This window comes from Gambusia affinis, linkage group LG10, assembly GCF_019740435.1.
Source record: "Gambusia affinis linkage group LG10, SWU_Gaff_1.0, whole genome shotgun sequence".
Classification (NCBI taxonomy): domain Eukaryota; kingdom Metazoa; phylum Chordata; class Actinopteri; order Cyprinodontiformes; family Poeciliidae; genus Gambusia; species Gambusia affinis.
Window position 1 is genome coordinate 6061965 of NC_057877.1, and position 17971 is coordinate 6079935.

General features: G+C 40.0%; 1 protein-coding gene across 3 annotated transcripts in view; it reads right to left on the reverse strand.

Moving 5' to 3' along the window:
* The window catches only part of prdm5 (PR domain containing 5), a 56696-nt gene that overhangs the window by 25667 nt on the left and 13058 nt on the right, over positions 1-17971 (reverse strand). For all 3 annotated transcript variants that reach the window (XM_044129807.1, XM_044129809.1, XM_044129808.1), the window contains 8 exons: positions 17775-17952; positions 17439-17531; positions 17218-17339; positions 16477-16556; positions 10224-10308; positions 8990-9147; positions 8407-8500; positions 3607-3767 (listed from right to left, as the gene is read on the reverse strand). In XM_044129807.1, the coding sequence (XP_043985742.1) occupies positions 3607-3767; positions 8407-8500; positions 8990-9147; positions 10224-10308; positions 16477-16556; positions 17218-17339; positions 17439-17531; positions 17775-17952 (971 nt within the window). The remainder of the gene's footprint in view (positions 1-3606; positions 3768-8406; positions 8501-8989; positions 9148-10223; positions 10309-16476; positions 16557-17217; positions 17340-17438; positions 17532-17774; positions 17953-17971) is intronic.

The window sequence follows — 17971 nt, forward strand, 5'->3', positions numbered from 1 at the left end:
TCAGCAATGCACCAACAAAACCCATTGATAAGAACACATGGGTTCCAGATGGATCAATGCTGCAGAGCGCCGCTCGTACAACAGACGAAACCTCACCCGTATTTTTACCTTCACGCACCGACAGCCCGAGGGAGCGTCGCCTGTGTGGAATTTATTGACGGTTGTTTCTAATTACCGCACGTTTTATTTATTTTTTTTCACATGAAGAAACAACAATAACAAGAACAGAAAAAAAAAAAAGCAACCCAGTAATTTTCAATCATTTGTGCATTCTGCACATTCTTGTACACGCGTGCAGACAGGACACGGCGTGCGTGTTCACGTTGACAAGAACACACACGTTCCCATATAACGTGAATCCAGGCTGACTCATCGCTTTATTCTGGAGTGGCACAAAAGGACTGTAAGTGAGCCTGGATAATGGCCGTCACTCAAAGCCATCCTTAACCATGATGATCTTGTTTTCGTCTCCTTTCTCCTCCTGGAGCTGCTGCTCGGTAAACCGACACTTGATTAAGCCTCCAGAGGCCATCAGGCACTCGACTAATGCCTGTGCATGTTGACAGGAGGCTTTACCCACAAACTGTGGAGAAGTCACATACCACTTAATGCTTTTATTTGTTCAACTGCTCCAAACAGGAAAAAGCTACGACTCACAATAGAACTGGTGCGGCTTCCAAAGCCAGGGAGATAAAAATAAACAATCATACATTGCAGATGTATTTCCTAGTAGTAGTAGTAGTGATTAATCGGATTAATTGTGATTATTAGTCTCATCTAAATTAAGTAATTAATTCTATTCTAAAAGAGGCCAGTGATTGAGACAAAACTGTACATCTTGCATCTAAGGCAAAGGTAAATATTTTCTACACAGAACTCCTCAAATGGCAGTTTTAGTTACCCATAGTTCAGAAAAAAAAATCTTCCATAAAGCCCCTCTAGTTATTTAATTATTAATTGGTAAATACAAAAGAAATAATCAGCAGATCAGCTCTGCACTGTGTTGATGTTAGAAGTATTTTTTTATCTGTAGATGCATAAAAAAAAACCTAATATTAGAAATACACTTTTTAAATCTATTTTTAAATGTATTTCTAATGTGTTTCTTGCTTTGCTAATTTGGTGAAATCTGAAATAAGTTGTTTTCCCTGGATTTTCTTTAGGGGCGTCATAGGGGGAATCACAATGGAAAACTGTACTATTTGAATTCTCATTTGTAAAAATGTTGCATCTATTTCTGAAAATCTTGATAAACACACTGACGTGTACAGTTGTAAAGTGAATATAGGTCAAAAACACAAGGTTATTAATACTGTTTCTCTGCAGAGATTTACTTAAATATGTCAAATATTTCATCACATTTTTTCTAACAAGAAATATATGAAGAATGGCTTTATGTAATTTGTAAAGTTTGACTTTAACCCTTTTGCATGTTAATGTAAATCCAAGTTTTCTTTGCCTCATGTCAAAAAAACATTCAGAAATGTATGAAAATCTAAGGCCTTAAAGCATAAAGCTAAACTTTCTTTGTCAAATGTTTGGTTTATAACGATACTTATTTTTATATGCTTAATACACTTATAAAATGTTTGTTGACCAAATTTGGGGGAAAGTCACATTTGCGATGACAATTTGGAGAGCAACGTTTCCAGAAGCAACTGAAGTGTTGTGGTCAAATGGGGCGCATGTAAACACAGCCAGCAAGCCGTCGTCTCCTCGGCAACCTGACTTTGATCAAGCCTGGGCCCCAGGCGGCCTCCAGACATTGGTCAGCAGCGAGACAGTTCAAGAGTGGCTGTCTTCGGGTCCTACTGTTCTGGGACTTTTTCCCTTTTGCCGCGTGCCAAGAAGCTGCTTGGTTTCAATATTGATCCACCATCGTCCCGGGCGGCGTCAGGTTTAGGGCTCATAATCTGCAAAGAGATCTTTTTTGGCGCTGTGAAGCCCTGCAGAGCTAATGTACTGACTGTCGTTTCGAATCTATAAAGGAATCCATTTGATAAGCGGCAGAAATCAAGATGGATGACTACACCGAGTTCGATAATCTGCGATATTGCTGCAGATGGCCGCATCGCTTTATGATGACAAGAGGCCTGTTGGGATGTCAAACAGTGGAAACTTTTTGGAGGAGCAACAGGGTCAGCTCGCAAAACGTTTAGGTTATAAAACAGCATCGCAAGCTTTGACCATCTCACGGAGAGACATTTAACCATTAAGAGAATGTCAGAATGTCTGTTTCTGTGGTGCAAATATTTTAGTACATTTGAAATAAGACAAAAAGTAACTTACGAGTTACATTTCAGCAATAAATAGGGGCTTGTTTAAGGTCAATAGTTCATCAATTGTGATGAAAAAGTGCTAGTTATAACTGAATAATAATCTGCCAGTGGAACAGAACAAGACATTCTCATATTATAAGTGAAAGTCTTTGTTCCACTGGCAGAATATTTCACTTATAATTCGTCATTTTTCATCACAATTGATGGAGTTTTGACCTAAAACAAGCCCCTATTTGTTGCTGAAAAGTAACTTGTAGGTTATTTTTTGCTTATTTCAAGTGTGATAAGATGTTTGCACAAAAACTAAACCTTTGAAAGATTTTGTGTTGTTGCAGTATAAGCAGGCGCATGGAAGAAGGCACTCTCGCATGCAAAACATGATGGAAAATGAACACTGAACATCACCCTGAGTATGTTATTCCTATGCCAAAACATGGTGGTGGCAGCATTTTGCTGTGGGGAGGAGTTTGTTCAGCAGCTGGATGGATCTAATATGAAGGAATCCTGGAAGAAAACCTGTTATAGGCTGCAAAAAACCTGAGGTCCACCTTCCAGCATGACGATGACCTTCTGTTAAAATGGCCTAGTCAAAGTCCAAATATAAACAGAACCAGATTTGAAGCTATTTTGTAGAAAAAAGAAGTTTTTCATTAAGACTTGAAACTGCAGTTGTACTTGTAACTGGTTCTACCCTGGGGTGCATTCCTCATTTTTCAGGTTTTTTAATTGAAAAACGTAACAAAAAAACAACAACAAACAGTTTCCCTATATACTTTTTCCAAGTTGTTTTCTCAAGATAACGAGTTGATTGGTGTGTGTGTTAAACCTGATTCCATCCTTCAGATGCATGCCACCACAGCATACATTTGAAGGACATGCCATGATTTATAACTGTAACTCATGGCATATTTATGTAACCATGACTATTCACCTTGAGAAAACCATTGAGGAAAAAGTAAGATAATCATCTTGTTACCAAGAGAAAGGAATTAATGTCTTCTCCTGATAATGGAAGAAATGATCTTATTATTGTGAGAAACCTGTCGTTGTTATTTCATGATAACGTAAATATCTTGTTATTTTGAAAAAAAAAAAAAGAGACTGCAACCGTTCTCAACTTCTGTAGCGATGCCCCACTTCACATCTATTAAATAAAATCCCAAACAGACTAAAAAAACTCTCAGATTTACGGTTTCATAAGTATGTTTGCTCCCACTTTTCTCCCCATAGTTTGAACTTTACGTGTCACGGCAATTTCGTCTGAACTCGGTTGAAAGAGGCTGCGGTCGCGTAATCACAGCGTGTGATTGAAGTCCGCTCCACTCACCTTCTTGTGGCTCTTCAGGACCGACGGAGTGACAAAGGCCTTCTCGCACAGGTCGCACTTGTACTTCTTGTGGCCGTCGTGCACCACCTGGATGTGGACGTTCAGCGTGTCCTTCCTCTTAAAGGTGGCGTCGCACTGGTCACATTTGAATGTCCTCTCACCTGCAGCGAGGACAGGGAGCCCGCTTTAGAGGGAGCTGCTTTGAGTGAGCTATTGTTGTCGCCGCTCTACACCAAAACAACGAGCCGGAACCCAATTTCACCATTGTGTGGGCAGAGAAAACTATAAACAGAGGGCTTTTTCAGCGCCACACAATGGTTTTTCAGAATGGTCTGGCTGTGCTTTACTCTTTTTTTTTTTTTTTTTTTTTTTTTTTTTACTGAAAACATACCCCGTTTTAATAGTTGTTCTGCTGAAAAGAGCTGAAAAAGGCCGTAGTCAGACAGCATGCAGACAACCAGAGCAGCTCCCGGCGCGGAGCCCGATGTCTGCCTCGGCTCTCTGCCTCTGCACAACAGCCTCTATTGTTGGGGAGTCCGTGTTTCCATTATATGGAGATCATTCAATTTCCACAGCCTTCTTCGGATGGAGGCTAGCGAGCGGTTTCAAGCCCGGTGATGGCCAGTTCAATAAGACAGAACACAACTTGGAAACCGAGGCTCGGCGTGTTTTCAATCAGCCGGAGACGTTCGCCTGCCGGTGATAAATGTCAACAGCGGATCGCGGGCAGATTCTATTAATACGCAGAGCCGGGCTTTTTTGCAGAATCTGAAGCTATGCGTGTGTCCACACAGTAACACACACGCATCCCAGTAATATACACACACATGCATACTTACAATGAGTTATTCTCAAAGCCTGGAAGTAGTAAAAACACAGGTGGTGTTAAAAAAAAAAAAAGAAAAATGAAAATCATCTCATGCAAGACATGCATGTTCTGAAAATGTATGTTCATGAATTTTACCGAATTTGAAACTGGACTGGATGACATGATTATTATTACAGGTTTCTTCTGTCATGCGTAAAGGGGCAGGATTATGTATTTTCCAGCCACATAGTACCATTTTATAGAACAATCAAGTCAACAATGTCACCTTCAGTTGTTATAAAAATGCTATATCAAAAATGAATTAAATCCGACTTTGCAATTTAACACCTTGAAATTGGGCCACTGTCTCTTTAAGAAACTCCTGCTCTTTCTGAGGCTCCGCCTTCAGCACGACGTCATATCAACGCATCAATCCAGTTTCTCAGAGAACTGGATTGAGAAATAGTTCCCATAGTGAACTCAGCGGGTTTGCCAGTTGCTGCTGCTAGTCTGAAGGAGCTCGGTGGGAGAGTTCACAGCTTTGGCCACAATGCTAAAATTTACTGAAGAGTGCAGCAGAAATACCGTCCTACCATCAGATTGTGACGTTGACCTCAAGTGTATTCCGGTTATAAGGCACAGTAATGATTCAAAGCACACCAACAAATCCACATCTAACTCGCTAAAAGAAAGTTTTGGAGTGCCCTAGTCAAAGCCTGAACATAAATCTAATTGAAGCGGTGATGCATGATGCTAAATATCCAGTCAACACTCAAAATCCTTCCAAAAGTAGCAGAATTAAAACAATGAATCGAATGAAAGTGGGGCAAAATTCATCGGTAGTGATCGCAAACGTGACGGCAGTTATCGATGATAATATTGGTGATCAATTACTTCTCTTCTAGTTGGTTTGGATAACTTGAAAGAGCCATTTGAATTTTTATGTATTTAGATTATGTGACCTGAAATGTAAATGTGACAGAAAACAGTAAACCAGAAGGCGCGTAAGGGAGAAATCTTTTTTGTGCTGAATACAAATATTATAAACTGAAAGCAAACGTGTAACATTCACACATATTTAATAAGTAATACTTGTCCTTGAAAAGCATCCTCGCATACAAAGCGGCTGCAGCAGCATGCTGTTTCAGTGATTTCTCAGTCACTCGCTTCCGACAAGAGGCTCCGCACACCTCTTTCTTTTTATAACTTGATCCATGAACGATTTTAAATAACGTGACTTCTATTTTGGCTGTTGCGATTTTTGGGTACCTGTCTGCAATAATTGACTAAAATAAAGTTCATGTAGCACACTTTCTTTCTGGTTTAGTTATAGTTTTAATTCTGCTTCACTGTAACCACTGTGAAAAAAATAAATCATTGCTTGCGGATGCAGAAAAGCACATTGCAATCCTGATCAATATAAACCTTTGCAAATACCAAAAGGGTTTAAGTCACGGAGTAAGTTGTTACTGTTACCCTTTAGGAAAGTTATAGAGTGAAGGCGCTACGAAAGAATTATTTATTTTAGTTTCATTATTGAAAACAGCAGATTTTTCTTCATAAGGAGACACTCTTTGCTTTCCTCTGTACTATAGGAAATAAAGGTAGATTAATTCTTTTTCTATTTGAAGCACTTGTGCATCAGTGGAAGGAGGGAGCCATCAGAGTTGATACACATCATTTGTCTGAACAGCAGGTCTGTGCACAGCAGTGGAAACGCACAAAGCAAACCACCAGGATAGATTAATATTTCCAGGTGAATAAGTTTGGGAGGACGAAAGTTTAGGGCAGAATAATGGAAATGCACCTATAGAAAACAGATTAATAACGTAATTCTCCCACCCACAGTGCGGCGAAATCTGCCGGTATACTGCCTGCCACCTGGGACAGCAGCAGGAAATGCCTCCAGTTTTACAATCTCCTTTGTTATCTGGTTCTGTGAGAGAAATGGAGCTGCATCCTGCCAAGCCTCAGCCACAGGGTGTGTCAGCCTGACGATCTCTCAGAGAGAGGACACATGTTGTTAATCAGCCACACGGACGAGCTGATAACTCATAGCAATATGGGAAATATGGAAAGAACTATAAAAAGCCACAAGATTCAGTGGGAAGGAGTAACATTTCTGGAGCAGTTCAAGCCAGAATGCATCGTAGATATCTATCTATCTATCTATCTATAGTATCTATCCAATAATACAAATATCCATCCTTCCATCCTCTTCACTTAAATTGGATCTCTGGGGAACAGAAACCCAGACATCTCTCCCCCTGCCACCACTCTTGATCTCATTTTTAGTTGAGCTCAAGAGTCAATCCAAATAAAGAGAATTCACACCAATACATTTAGTTGGAGTTTTGTTTTTGTCTCATTGAAAGGTCTACACCAAATAAGCACTTTGTACCAAGAAGATGCCTATACAATGACGTACAGTGAGATTATGTTGCTTTTAAGAGAGGATGCAACAAATTCTTTCCCTCAGACACAATTACATGCCTCATTACTCTGTGAAAATACACTCAAGAATTCTGCAGCTGCGGCCTTTATGGGTCTGGTTTTGATAGTACCAATTGCTGGCTACCGTTTGCTAAAGCTGGTCAATTTAAAGTCAGCATAACATCTATAATTTTTTTTAACCAAGTTATTTATCATAGTTTTTAGGCAGCCTCTCATTTTTTTTTTTTACATGTCACTACAGCTCTGTTCTCTTAAAGAGAAACAGATAATAAGATAATGTCCCGCTGCAGTGACAGACTCCTGCTTCAATTCAACCGTTTTAACACTTTCCACTTTTAACTGCAGACAAAAATGCGTAATTGATGACGTTGCAACAGAATCCAGTAAATGTGGCATTGAGAAGAAAAACGTAGCAGATTCCTTAAAGTGCTTTATTGATTTTTTTCCCCTCTTCCTTTTGTTCTTTTTGGTATTTCTACAGAAAGCAGAACTTAACACTGGTTCGGTCTTAGAATAACTCTTTGCTGGGTCAGAGCGAATCAACTCTTGCCAGATGCAGGGGACAATCTGCAGCTAACATGGAGACCAACAACAAGCAATTAGAAAGTTTCAACTTCCCATACTGTAAATTTCCCCACGTTCTTTGATTCACAACTAGGGAGAAAAAAAACAAACTAATAGCATTAAAAAGAAGATGAGCAACTGTCTGAAATCTTCCAGCAAGCAATGACGTGAATGCAGACCGATGTTTGCAGAATCAGTTAGACTTAACAGGACATTGAAAATGCTGATCAGCATTGCAAAAAGCTTGCAGAAACACTGACTAATGCTTAGAAAACAAGCATATAGTCTTTGAATTTTTCACATTTTTATCAACTTATAACCACAAACTTCAGCTTAATTTTTCTTGACATTTTATACAGAAGCTCAACATAAAGTAGTTTGAGAAACTTTGAGACTCACGAATAAACTACTTGATTGGGGGAACCTTTGTGGAATTTAATCCAAGTATGAAAGTCCGATGAAGGCCTCCGAGGTTTGTTAGAAAACATTAGTGACCAAACAGCTAAATTAAGACCAGTGAACAAATTAGAGAGGTCAATGAGAAATATGTGGAAAACATTATAACAGAGTTGGGTCATAAGACTATAACAAAAGCTTTGAGCATCTCTAGAGCATTCTTCAATCTATCATCACAGATCCACAGCTCTGGTGGGAGAAACTGTTGACAGGACAAATCTTGGTGGATCAGAGGTAAGAAGAAAGATTGGGCTGAAAGAAAGTAGTAGTGAAAGGTGGAAGGTCACCTGGCTGTCTGACACCTAAACATACAGCCAGAGCTACAACGAGAACAGAGCCAGCCAAGTTTCCAAAACTGAGAATTACCGACTTTCTAAATCTGCCTTTGCCTAATTAGGGAGAGCAAAGTTGTTTGAGGTTTGTGGCTGTAAAATGTAAAAAAAAAAAAAAAAAAGTTAAACTTTTGCAAGGGACTGTGAAAGAGCAAGCAATCTTTGAAGAACATGGTCCATACTTACTGTTGTGGATGAGAAGGTGGCGCTGCAGAGAGAAGGGGGTGCGGAACAGCGCCTTACACTCCTCGCACTGAAAGGGCCTTTCCTCGGAGTGGGTCTGCAGGGAAGAGTCGGGCAGAGTCAGCGTTTCTCATAATGAGCAAGCTGAGCCGCCTCCTGCCTCAGCTTGGCCTTTAAGACGGCTTCATAAACTGATTTTAATGGATCGCACATAACAGCAGCACCCAATTAGGTCTGGTGAAGTGATCAAGACAAGTGGCTTAAGGGGATTCTTGTGCAAAACGCTTCTGTTTCACCTGACCATGCCCGCACCGCTCCGTCCATCCATCCACTCCCCTATCAATCTGAATGACACCTTAATCCCCAAAGTAAACACGAGGAACCCGGAGGGCTGGAAAGGACCAGAGACCCCACAGATAACAACCACCAACGAGACCCTGATTGATTACAGCCTTGCTAATGACTAACTTTGAAGTGACAGATTGTCTCCCCAAAGAAAACAATGAATCTATAAAGAGAAGACCTCCTACTCTAACTTAATTTGCTAAAAGACAAACAATAGAGCTCTGATTCTGCATTTGCTCACCTTCTTGTGATTCTTGTAGACGTTGCGGTGTGCGAACTCTTTTCCGCACAGCTTGCACTTATACGGTTTATCTTCACTGTGGATGATCTTGTGAGCGGTGACCTGATCCAAACGCTTGAATGACCGACTGCAGATCTCACAGGTGTAGGGTCGCTTCTCTGAGGGACAGTTGGATGCAAATTCTGCTTAGTTAGCAGAAATGAAACTTAAGAAAGGTGCAAAACGCTGAAACTAGATTGTCTAAAAACCACGCGACCTAATTCATCTCACTGTTTGACATTCAGTCAGACTAAATGTTTCCTGTGTTAGGCCAGTTGGGATCTCTAAAATAATTTTTATCTCCTAAATTCTAGAATAACGAGACATAGAATTTCTTCTATTGTTTCCTAGAAATTCAGAAGGTTGTGTCTAGCAAGCTGAACTTGCCAAGTGTAGACATCACGGGAACAAAAGCAAAAAAGTGAAGATATGAATTGAAACAAGTCCTGTAACCACATGGGCTGAAAGACCACTCAGAGAAAAAGTAGCCATTGTTCAAAAAGAAATGGAAAAGGCCTTATTACACCTTTGCAAAGGCACAGAGGGACAAAGACTCTATTTTTTGGAGACATGTCTGATGAAACTAAACTTGTAGTTTGGCCATAATGATCATCATTATACGGTGGACGTAAAAGGAAAAACATTACCAGTGTTATAACTTCGAAGTAAAAGGTGTTGCAGCATCATGTTGTGGGAGTTTGTACTTCACAAAAAAGATGGTATTCATAATGTTGGGCTATTGAATCAACATCTGAAGACATCAGCCAAGACGTTAACGTTTGGCGGATGACCCTCAGTGTCCAGCCAAATTTATTACAAAGTGTCGGATGGAAAACAAACTCAGGGTTTCGGAGTTACCATCACAAAGCGCTGATCTCATTCCAGAAGAAAAGGCAGCCTGCAAACCTGACTCAGATACACTATTTCACTAAGAGGTCCAAGAAACTCTTGTGAGAAGCTTGTTGATACTCGAAGTATAAAACCAAAGTCATACCATTCAAAAAGGCAATGCTACCAAAAGCTATCAGGTGACGTGGTTAAACCTGTACGTAATAATGTAAAGTGTTACAAATTCCCATTGCTCTGGCATTTAGCAAATAGGAAATTGAAAATCCCAACTGACTTTAAACAGGACACATTTACTCATGCAATAATCTGGTTTCCACTGTGCTCATTTGATGGAGTGTTTTCTTACCAGAGTGTGTGATCATGTGGCGTTTGAGCTGGTTGGTTGAGATGAATTTTTTGTCACATGCATGACATTCAAATATTTCGTGTATCTACAATAAGAAAGAAATGACAATGAGTTTATGTTAAAGCCATGCAAATGTTATTTTTCTTCTTCTTCTTCTTCTTTTAAAGCCTGGGCCGACGTGAGCTCGGGGGTATAATTCTGGGATGGTCAACTGTTGCAAAAATCTTGACTGTTTTCATTAGACTGATGTCCACACACAGAAAAGCAATTAAAGTGATGAAAAGTCTCAATCCCTTCATTGCTTCAGTGCGTGCTTCCAATAATAGCGCTTTTAATAGTTCCCACAGCTACAATAGCATATGCTAATGCAACACAGCTCCTCTTGTCAGTGCTGCTGCTGCAGGAGCTTGTTCAGCTAAATGATGATAATGGAAGTCTTAAGCTGCTTTTCAGCTAAAGTGTCATTATGGAAAGTTTGATTGCTCCTCGGCTTGAAAAATCCTTCATGCTTGGGCGGAAATGATTGAAGTTGTGAGAACATGCCACGTTACGCAATCATAAATGTGCCATCTTTATAATAACACTTTATGTTTTGGTAGGGAAGGGATTCTTTGGAGCGTTTCCACCTTCCAGGGGAAAAGTAATTTGTCAAGATCTGATTCGATGGTGACACAAATTCTGCCTCTCTGATGTTTGTGTTATGACAGGCAACAGATCACTGCGTGTGTGCGTGTGTGGGTGTGTGTGTGAGTGAGAATTTGAATTACTGCCTCGTTTAATGGCTTGGCCTGCAAAACTGGTTGAGGTACAAACGGCATTCATGACAATCTAGATTCACATCTGGATTAATGTGCATAAAAAAAATTAGGAAAAACTGAATGAAAGAAAATACAACGCTTTCAAAAAGTATTAACATTCCTTTAAAAACTTGTTCCCCATGAAATCATAACAACCACAAACTCTGATGTATTTTGTTGGGATTTTCTGTGATAGATGAACATAAATTATCACATAATTTTGAAGTAGGAAAAACTGGTGCATGGATTTGTACAAATAAAAACCCGAAAATAGTGTCAACCATTTAAGATCAGCCAGGGTTAAACTCCAGCAGAACGGTAACTCTAAACATAAATAGTTACAATAGAACAGTTTAGATCAAAGCACATCCATGTGATATAATGACCGAGTCGCAGCCAGGAACCACAGCAAGACGAGAAAATTGGTGGCAGCAACGGCTCTCCATCTAATTTGTTGCAACTTTAGTTAGTTTGTAAGAGCAGAAAAAAAAGCCAGAAATAAGTGCACGCACCACTTTGTGTTTATCAGATCACAAAGAATCTCAATAAAATGAATCCCGGTTTGTGGCAGTCATTTTTGAAAAGCATTTAACTTTATATTAATCCATGTATGAAGGTTAAATACTGGAAAAAAGAATGGCTTTTGCTGCTTTTTTAACTGCAGTGAAATTATTCTGTCATAACTTTGACAACTAGAAAAAGCTGTAAGCAGTTTTCCTAGAAAGTTCTTGCATAAAATCCAAACATGAGTTTGGCGAGGTCAACGTACTCCGACCGATTCATCAAAGTTTAATGTTGTTCCCTTAAGCTAATTAAATATTTTACTGTCTCTGGTTTTGTTGGTGCAAAAGGATCAAAACACTTTTCCAGCATCCGCAGTGAAATAGTGATTCTCTGTTTCAGTGGCCACACAGGAACATCTTACTCTTACAGTAAAAACACACAGGAGACTTGAAACAGGAGAGCTCCGAGTCGAAAAGATAGCGGAGGTAGATTAAATGCCCCCCCAGAGGAGAAACCGTACTGTAAATCCCAGCTTCCAGGTGACTTTAAGCCTTACAAAGTGTGGCATCCGAAGATGAACAAGCCAACAGGGTTTTACAAAATATCAGTAGCTCCAGCTGAGTGATGGATTTTGACAACAGAAAATTACACTTCCCAATTACCACCTTTTTTAATGAAAGCTAAGCGATGACAGCCGCTGGGGTGAGTTAACGGAGACGGCCAGGATGCTCTTAATATAACCCCAAACGTCTCTCAGCGTGCAGCTTTGACCTGGCTGAAGAGCAGCTAGGATAACAGCACGTCCAAAAGGAACTCCTCGAACATTTTTTTATTTGGTTTTACAACGGATGCCATAAAGAATAATAATAGACTGCAAAAATATTCATATCTCCATAAACTTTGATATTCCCGAGTAATATTGCTGTATATTTCACATGCACTCGTTCACTTTTGCAGTACATGATGAACAATTACTCTCCTTACTACCTGCGCAGATGGGGTTTTTTAACTGCTGAACTCTCAAATGTGCGTTCATCTTCATAATGAGGTCATGTAAAATCATGTTCTGTGTAATATTTCAACGTAATTGAAATAAAGTCTGATCCCATAGTCAATTTCCTGGAAAACATGAGTGTTTTTTATGCTATAGCTCTAAACTGAGAGCGTCAAAGCCATCAAATGTTCACTCTGGATCATAATTCTTCTTCTGCAGATGTGACTTTATTGACGCCGAAACAGCAGTGAGACGACGACTCTATTATGCGAGTATTGCTATTTACATTTTTTGAATAAGAGGAAATTAGACAGAATGGTTCATCTTCAAGTACGTTCACAAGCATAAACATCGATGAGCTAATCCTCCATGTGTGAAATCACTGAGTGCACTGCAACAACTCCTGATCATGTGAATATAGTTACTGAGGGAAGAAGACTCACATTTTGCCTTTTTAAGCATCAGTGAGATGTTTAAAATTGATTCTAAATGGTTTGACTACAAAATACTAAGACATGTTGAGGGTTTATTTAGGTGAGAGATTGAGACTTTCATCAGGTAACAAAGAGATATGAAAATGTTGACAGCGATTTGAAAATCTCGGATTACAATTTCTACATTCCGTTGGGATTATATCCAAAGAACGATGTTTACAGGTAGCCATGCTAACTGCGCTAATCATGCTGATTAGTAAAACTAGATAAAAAAAATTTAAACTCTGTAGTCATTTTATTGTTGCTTGACAAAATTAGTAAAACTCTGTTTTACCACCTCTGTTCTCTCGTACACCCAGTGTGACATCACCTCTTCCTGTATATTAAATACTCTCACCAGAAATGCTATAAAGAAATGTTTTGAACACTTTTACAAAACTTACAGAAAGTGGAAATTGAATGTTGTCAACAAATTTTGATTTATGAATCTCTCACTATTAATTTAAAACCAGTAATGATCTTTTCTTGTAGTTATTTGGACATTCACTTGGAGAACAACAGGAAAACAAGCTAAAAGACTAGACACTGGATCCCTGGTATTTGGAGATGAAAGGGATTACGGCCGCCAGCAAATAGATAAAAATCCGCAAATACTTCCTCTGATGCGCAGTCTTCCTAATTTCCGTCACTTGAGGATACAAACAGTCAGCGCAAAAGGAAAATGAATGGGGCTTCTGGACTGGCCATTTTGCAAACACCAGGCCATTGGGCCTATCTGTTTTAGCTTCCCAGGCTGCATTTTCTTTTCAATATTTTAGACATGCGCTACAAAAAATCTGAACTTGGCAAATTTTCCAGGAATAATTCGCAGTTACATTCCACAGAAAAATATGAAAATAGGTAAATCTGTGACTACAAAAGAACAAATAGGCACGTGTTAAAAAACTACACAACTGTGAACAACATTAACAAATATATTTAGTAAGTGCGGAATACATTTACTTGTGATTCTACGCTGAATGCCTAACAAATTAATGTTCCTTGGTTCGTTAGCTTAAGTGACCAGGTAGCAGTCAGTAAGCTTTTGACATCAACAGATGGTCTGAGCCTGAATCAGATCTTTGTCAAGAACCCTGACTGAGGTGTCACACAAAAAGTAAATTTTAGTATTGTATTGTTTTGATGCTGGTGATTAGAAGCCAAAAGCAGATCAGAGCCAGACGCTTAATGAAAGATGAGAATTAAATCAAAGACAGGTGACGGAAAGCTGGACAGGAACAACAGAGGAACCACGAAACCAAAGAGCTGAAATTCTAGGCGGAGTGATTTCTGACATGGAAACCAGGTGACTACAATCAGCAAAACTAATGGAAGCGGGAGTGAAGAAACTGAAAACTAGAGCAATGGCAGAACAGAAACGCAAATAATTAAAAGCGCACCAGTCCGAAAAGGGGTAAATATAAAAACTAAAGAAATAATTTGAAATACTAGGGCCAAAATACAAAAATCTCAGCTACATTTTCAAAGTTTTTCCTTCATTTTTATCACTAAACTCAATGCCAAATGGCCAAATGAGCAATTTACAGCATTACATAAGAGAAAAGCTGAACATGACATTGCCAAGTAAGGACTTGAGCTAAATGTTCCAAAATGTAACTTTGTGAAGTAAATCCCATACTTTCAGTGGAAAGCACTGCTCTTGTGATGTTATAAATGTTATAAGCGATTATTTAAAATGATTTATGTAATAGCAGCTAATTGCGCTAAAATTACAGCTGTGTGACTCAGAGGAATGCAGTCTGATGAGAACTTACCCAATCATGAGTGACCAAAAGCACAAAACAAAATTAAGAAGATATCCACAGTAACAAAAGCAAACATTTGTCTGCATAAAAAAATAAATTGTGTGTGTGTGGGGGGGGGGGGATTATTTAAACAGCTGTGTTCAAATCTGCAATCCATCAATTATAGGGAGAGAAGATCCTGACGCCAAAGTTAAAATCTTACAGTCTGCCAATAGAGGCTCTTAAATTTCACAAGACCTGTTTGGATGAGCCAGTGAAAGAGGAACCAGCCCACTGCTCTGTGTCACCCAGCATACATTTGCAACAAATTGATCATAAAGTGGTGGAACAAGTGATCATAGGAGCACATAAAGCACTTCAGAACGTCAGATAAAAAGGGTTAGAGTGCGTTGCAGGCGGCGTACGGCGGGATGGAAACGAGCGAGCTGGAAGAAACGGCTCCAGAGAGAGATTGCTGTAAAAACTGAGCGAGCTGAGTAAATCCTCAGCAGATCCAGGCCTGTTCTCTGTCAGGCTGCATGAAGAGCAGCGATATTTAACAGCTGTCACCGGTCCGGAAATGTATTTAGATCTGGACTTAGACTAGGCCATTATACCACCAGACCATGTTTCCCCCCCCGCCCCCCGTACTGTTCTGGTGTGGGTTTCGGGGTCGTTGTCGGGTCCCAGGTCTCAAATCTTTCAGCAGTTTTTAACCGGTTTTATTTCGGGAGAGCGATTTATTTAGCTCCATAAACTTTGCCCTGTTCATGATGCACAAAAACATCCCCTCGACGCGACGCCACCATCACCATGTTTCATAGGGAGGACGGTGTGTTCGGGATGATCTGCAGTTTTAGTTCCAGTCACTCATGACGTTTTGTACCACAAAAATACATTTTAGTCTCGTTTCACCAGAGCCCTTCTCCACAGTGGGGTGGTTTCTCTTTCACTGAACACACAGTGAAAAATGGCTTTAGTTAGGGGTAAGGATGCAAATATTCAACTTGCAGGTAATTGTCTTTTAATATTTTATTAGATTAAAATTAGTTCCAATCAATTAAATGCTCAGACCTTCTTTCAGTGTTTTAGTTGGGCTGCTAGTCATCTTTAAGCGGAGCCGGTTGATACAGAAACAAAGATGGCAGAGCCATACCAGAACGGGAAAGAGAGACAGTCTAAACAGAGTTCAGCGTGGGATACAAAATGCTGGATTCTGTTTAGAAATGTAAACACTCGACAAGATACCAAAGTTTCATTTTCATTCAACTGAGCCACAACGACGGAGCAGCGTCAACTTCCCAACCAAGAATTACTGATGTGACACGAGGGCGAGGATGTGATGACAGAAGAGTAGAGGGGGAAAACGCAGAAAAATTGGAACATGATGGGGAAAATAACACAGTGAGAAAAATCAAGGTTGATTTTTGAGGGATGAGTCAAAAAATAGGGAAGTTTTAACATCCCTTCAAGAGCAACCACAGACCTAACATCTCTGTTACTAGAGTGTTTCATTTTCTTATTTTTCTACTCAGTAACCTCCGAGGTTCTTATTTTATTAATATCTCTTATGTTTGATAATGGGAGAAAACCATAATTTTCTATCTATTCAATCAGTATTTAACAGAGTTGACTTATAATGATGTTACAATAAAATAATGGGGTTTTTTTAATTCGTCAAATGACAAAGACCACCAACCTGAACACGTTTGCAAGATGCTGTATTTACAAACGTCTCACCTTTCTGTGCTCTTGAAGATTCAGAGAAGAAGAACATTTTCTGTTGCAGATGGCGCAAGTGAGTTTCCGTCGTGCACTTCCTTAAATAAAAAAAACAAAACATAAATGACAAAAGTAGAGCCAAATTTAAGAACAAGCATGGAACAATAAAAAAAAAAAAATGACCAGTTTATGATTGCATGTACAGTAAACCCACTGTTTTTTTAAAGCTTTTATCCCCATTTAAATGACCAGATCAACATCTGTTGTGTCTGATCCGCTCCCTCCCTCGCCCACACACACTCTCCCCATCCCGACCACGTCTTTGGAAAAGAACGAAGGCCCGACTTTCGGCTCCATCAGCCTCTCAGACGAATATCTTAATCTCTCTTTGATACTCGATTCACATCTGAGGCTCTCGCGGATTCCACGCTGCCCTACATCCCATCATAAATAGCTATGGAAGCTCAATTATCTGGCGGAGCAAAGCCGCCCCAGAAAACACAGGTCAGCAATTACGGAGCTCGTGTAATTAGAGACGGGTCTTAACACTGGAGAGGTTTTAACTGATCGAGGTCACGTTCGTCTTTGGTTGTTGCTTTTTTTTTTTTTTTTGTTCTGTTCCTTGAGCGTTGATGGGCAACGTTACATGAAAACAATAATTGATGGGGCGGTAATTGTACATGAGTGCATCGGGAGGAGCGACAGACGGAGAACATCAAAGACAAGGGCACCGTGCCGAGCGCAAACACAGATTCCCACCTGTGTGAACGTTTCCTTTATGTTTCTTCAAAGCATCCTTGCTTTTGAATCGTTTCCCACAGCTTTCCGCTTTGCATATGAACCTGGCGTCTCCTTTGCATGCTTCCTTGTGCTGTTCGAAACTGTGCAATGTGAAATATGGAAGGGAAATAAGGAGGAAGGAAATATTTGGTGTCACAGGCCGGAAGGGGTGTGTGTGTGTGTGTGTGTGTGTGTGTTACCTGGATTCTGAGCTGAAGGTGTTGTGGCAAAGGGAACACTGATGTGCTTTAGAGTCGCCCGACGGGTCAAGCGACTCAGAACAATGTAAAACGCTGAGGAGGAACCACAAATGTAGAACAAATCAGATGCGACCATGAAATAACAGTAATAAAAAAACCAACATAGCAACAGGAACTGAGCAACCCACAGCTCTGCATCTTAACTCTCTCCGTTTGCTGTAACCTGAAATGTTATAAAAGACTAGACGCCGTCCTATTCCATGTATTTAAGCTAAACACAGGATTTTTCTATGCTGCTGGCTAACAACCAGCTAAGCGACAGATGATTAAACCCACTGGCGCTGCAGAGCTTGTTTGACGGGGAACTTCTTGCCGCAGTTCCTGCATTTGAACTCCTTCTCCTCGGTGCTGGGCCTCTGGTGCAGACTCTGGAGGTGCGCCGCCAAGATCTCCTCACTGGGAAAGCTGCTCTCGCACAGCAGGCAGGGGTGGTCCTCCTTCTTTATGACAAGTTCTGCACAGAGATGCAAAGA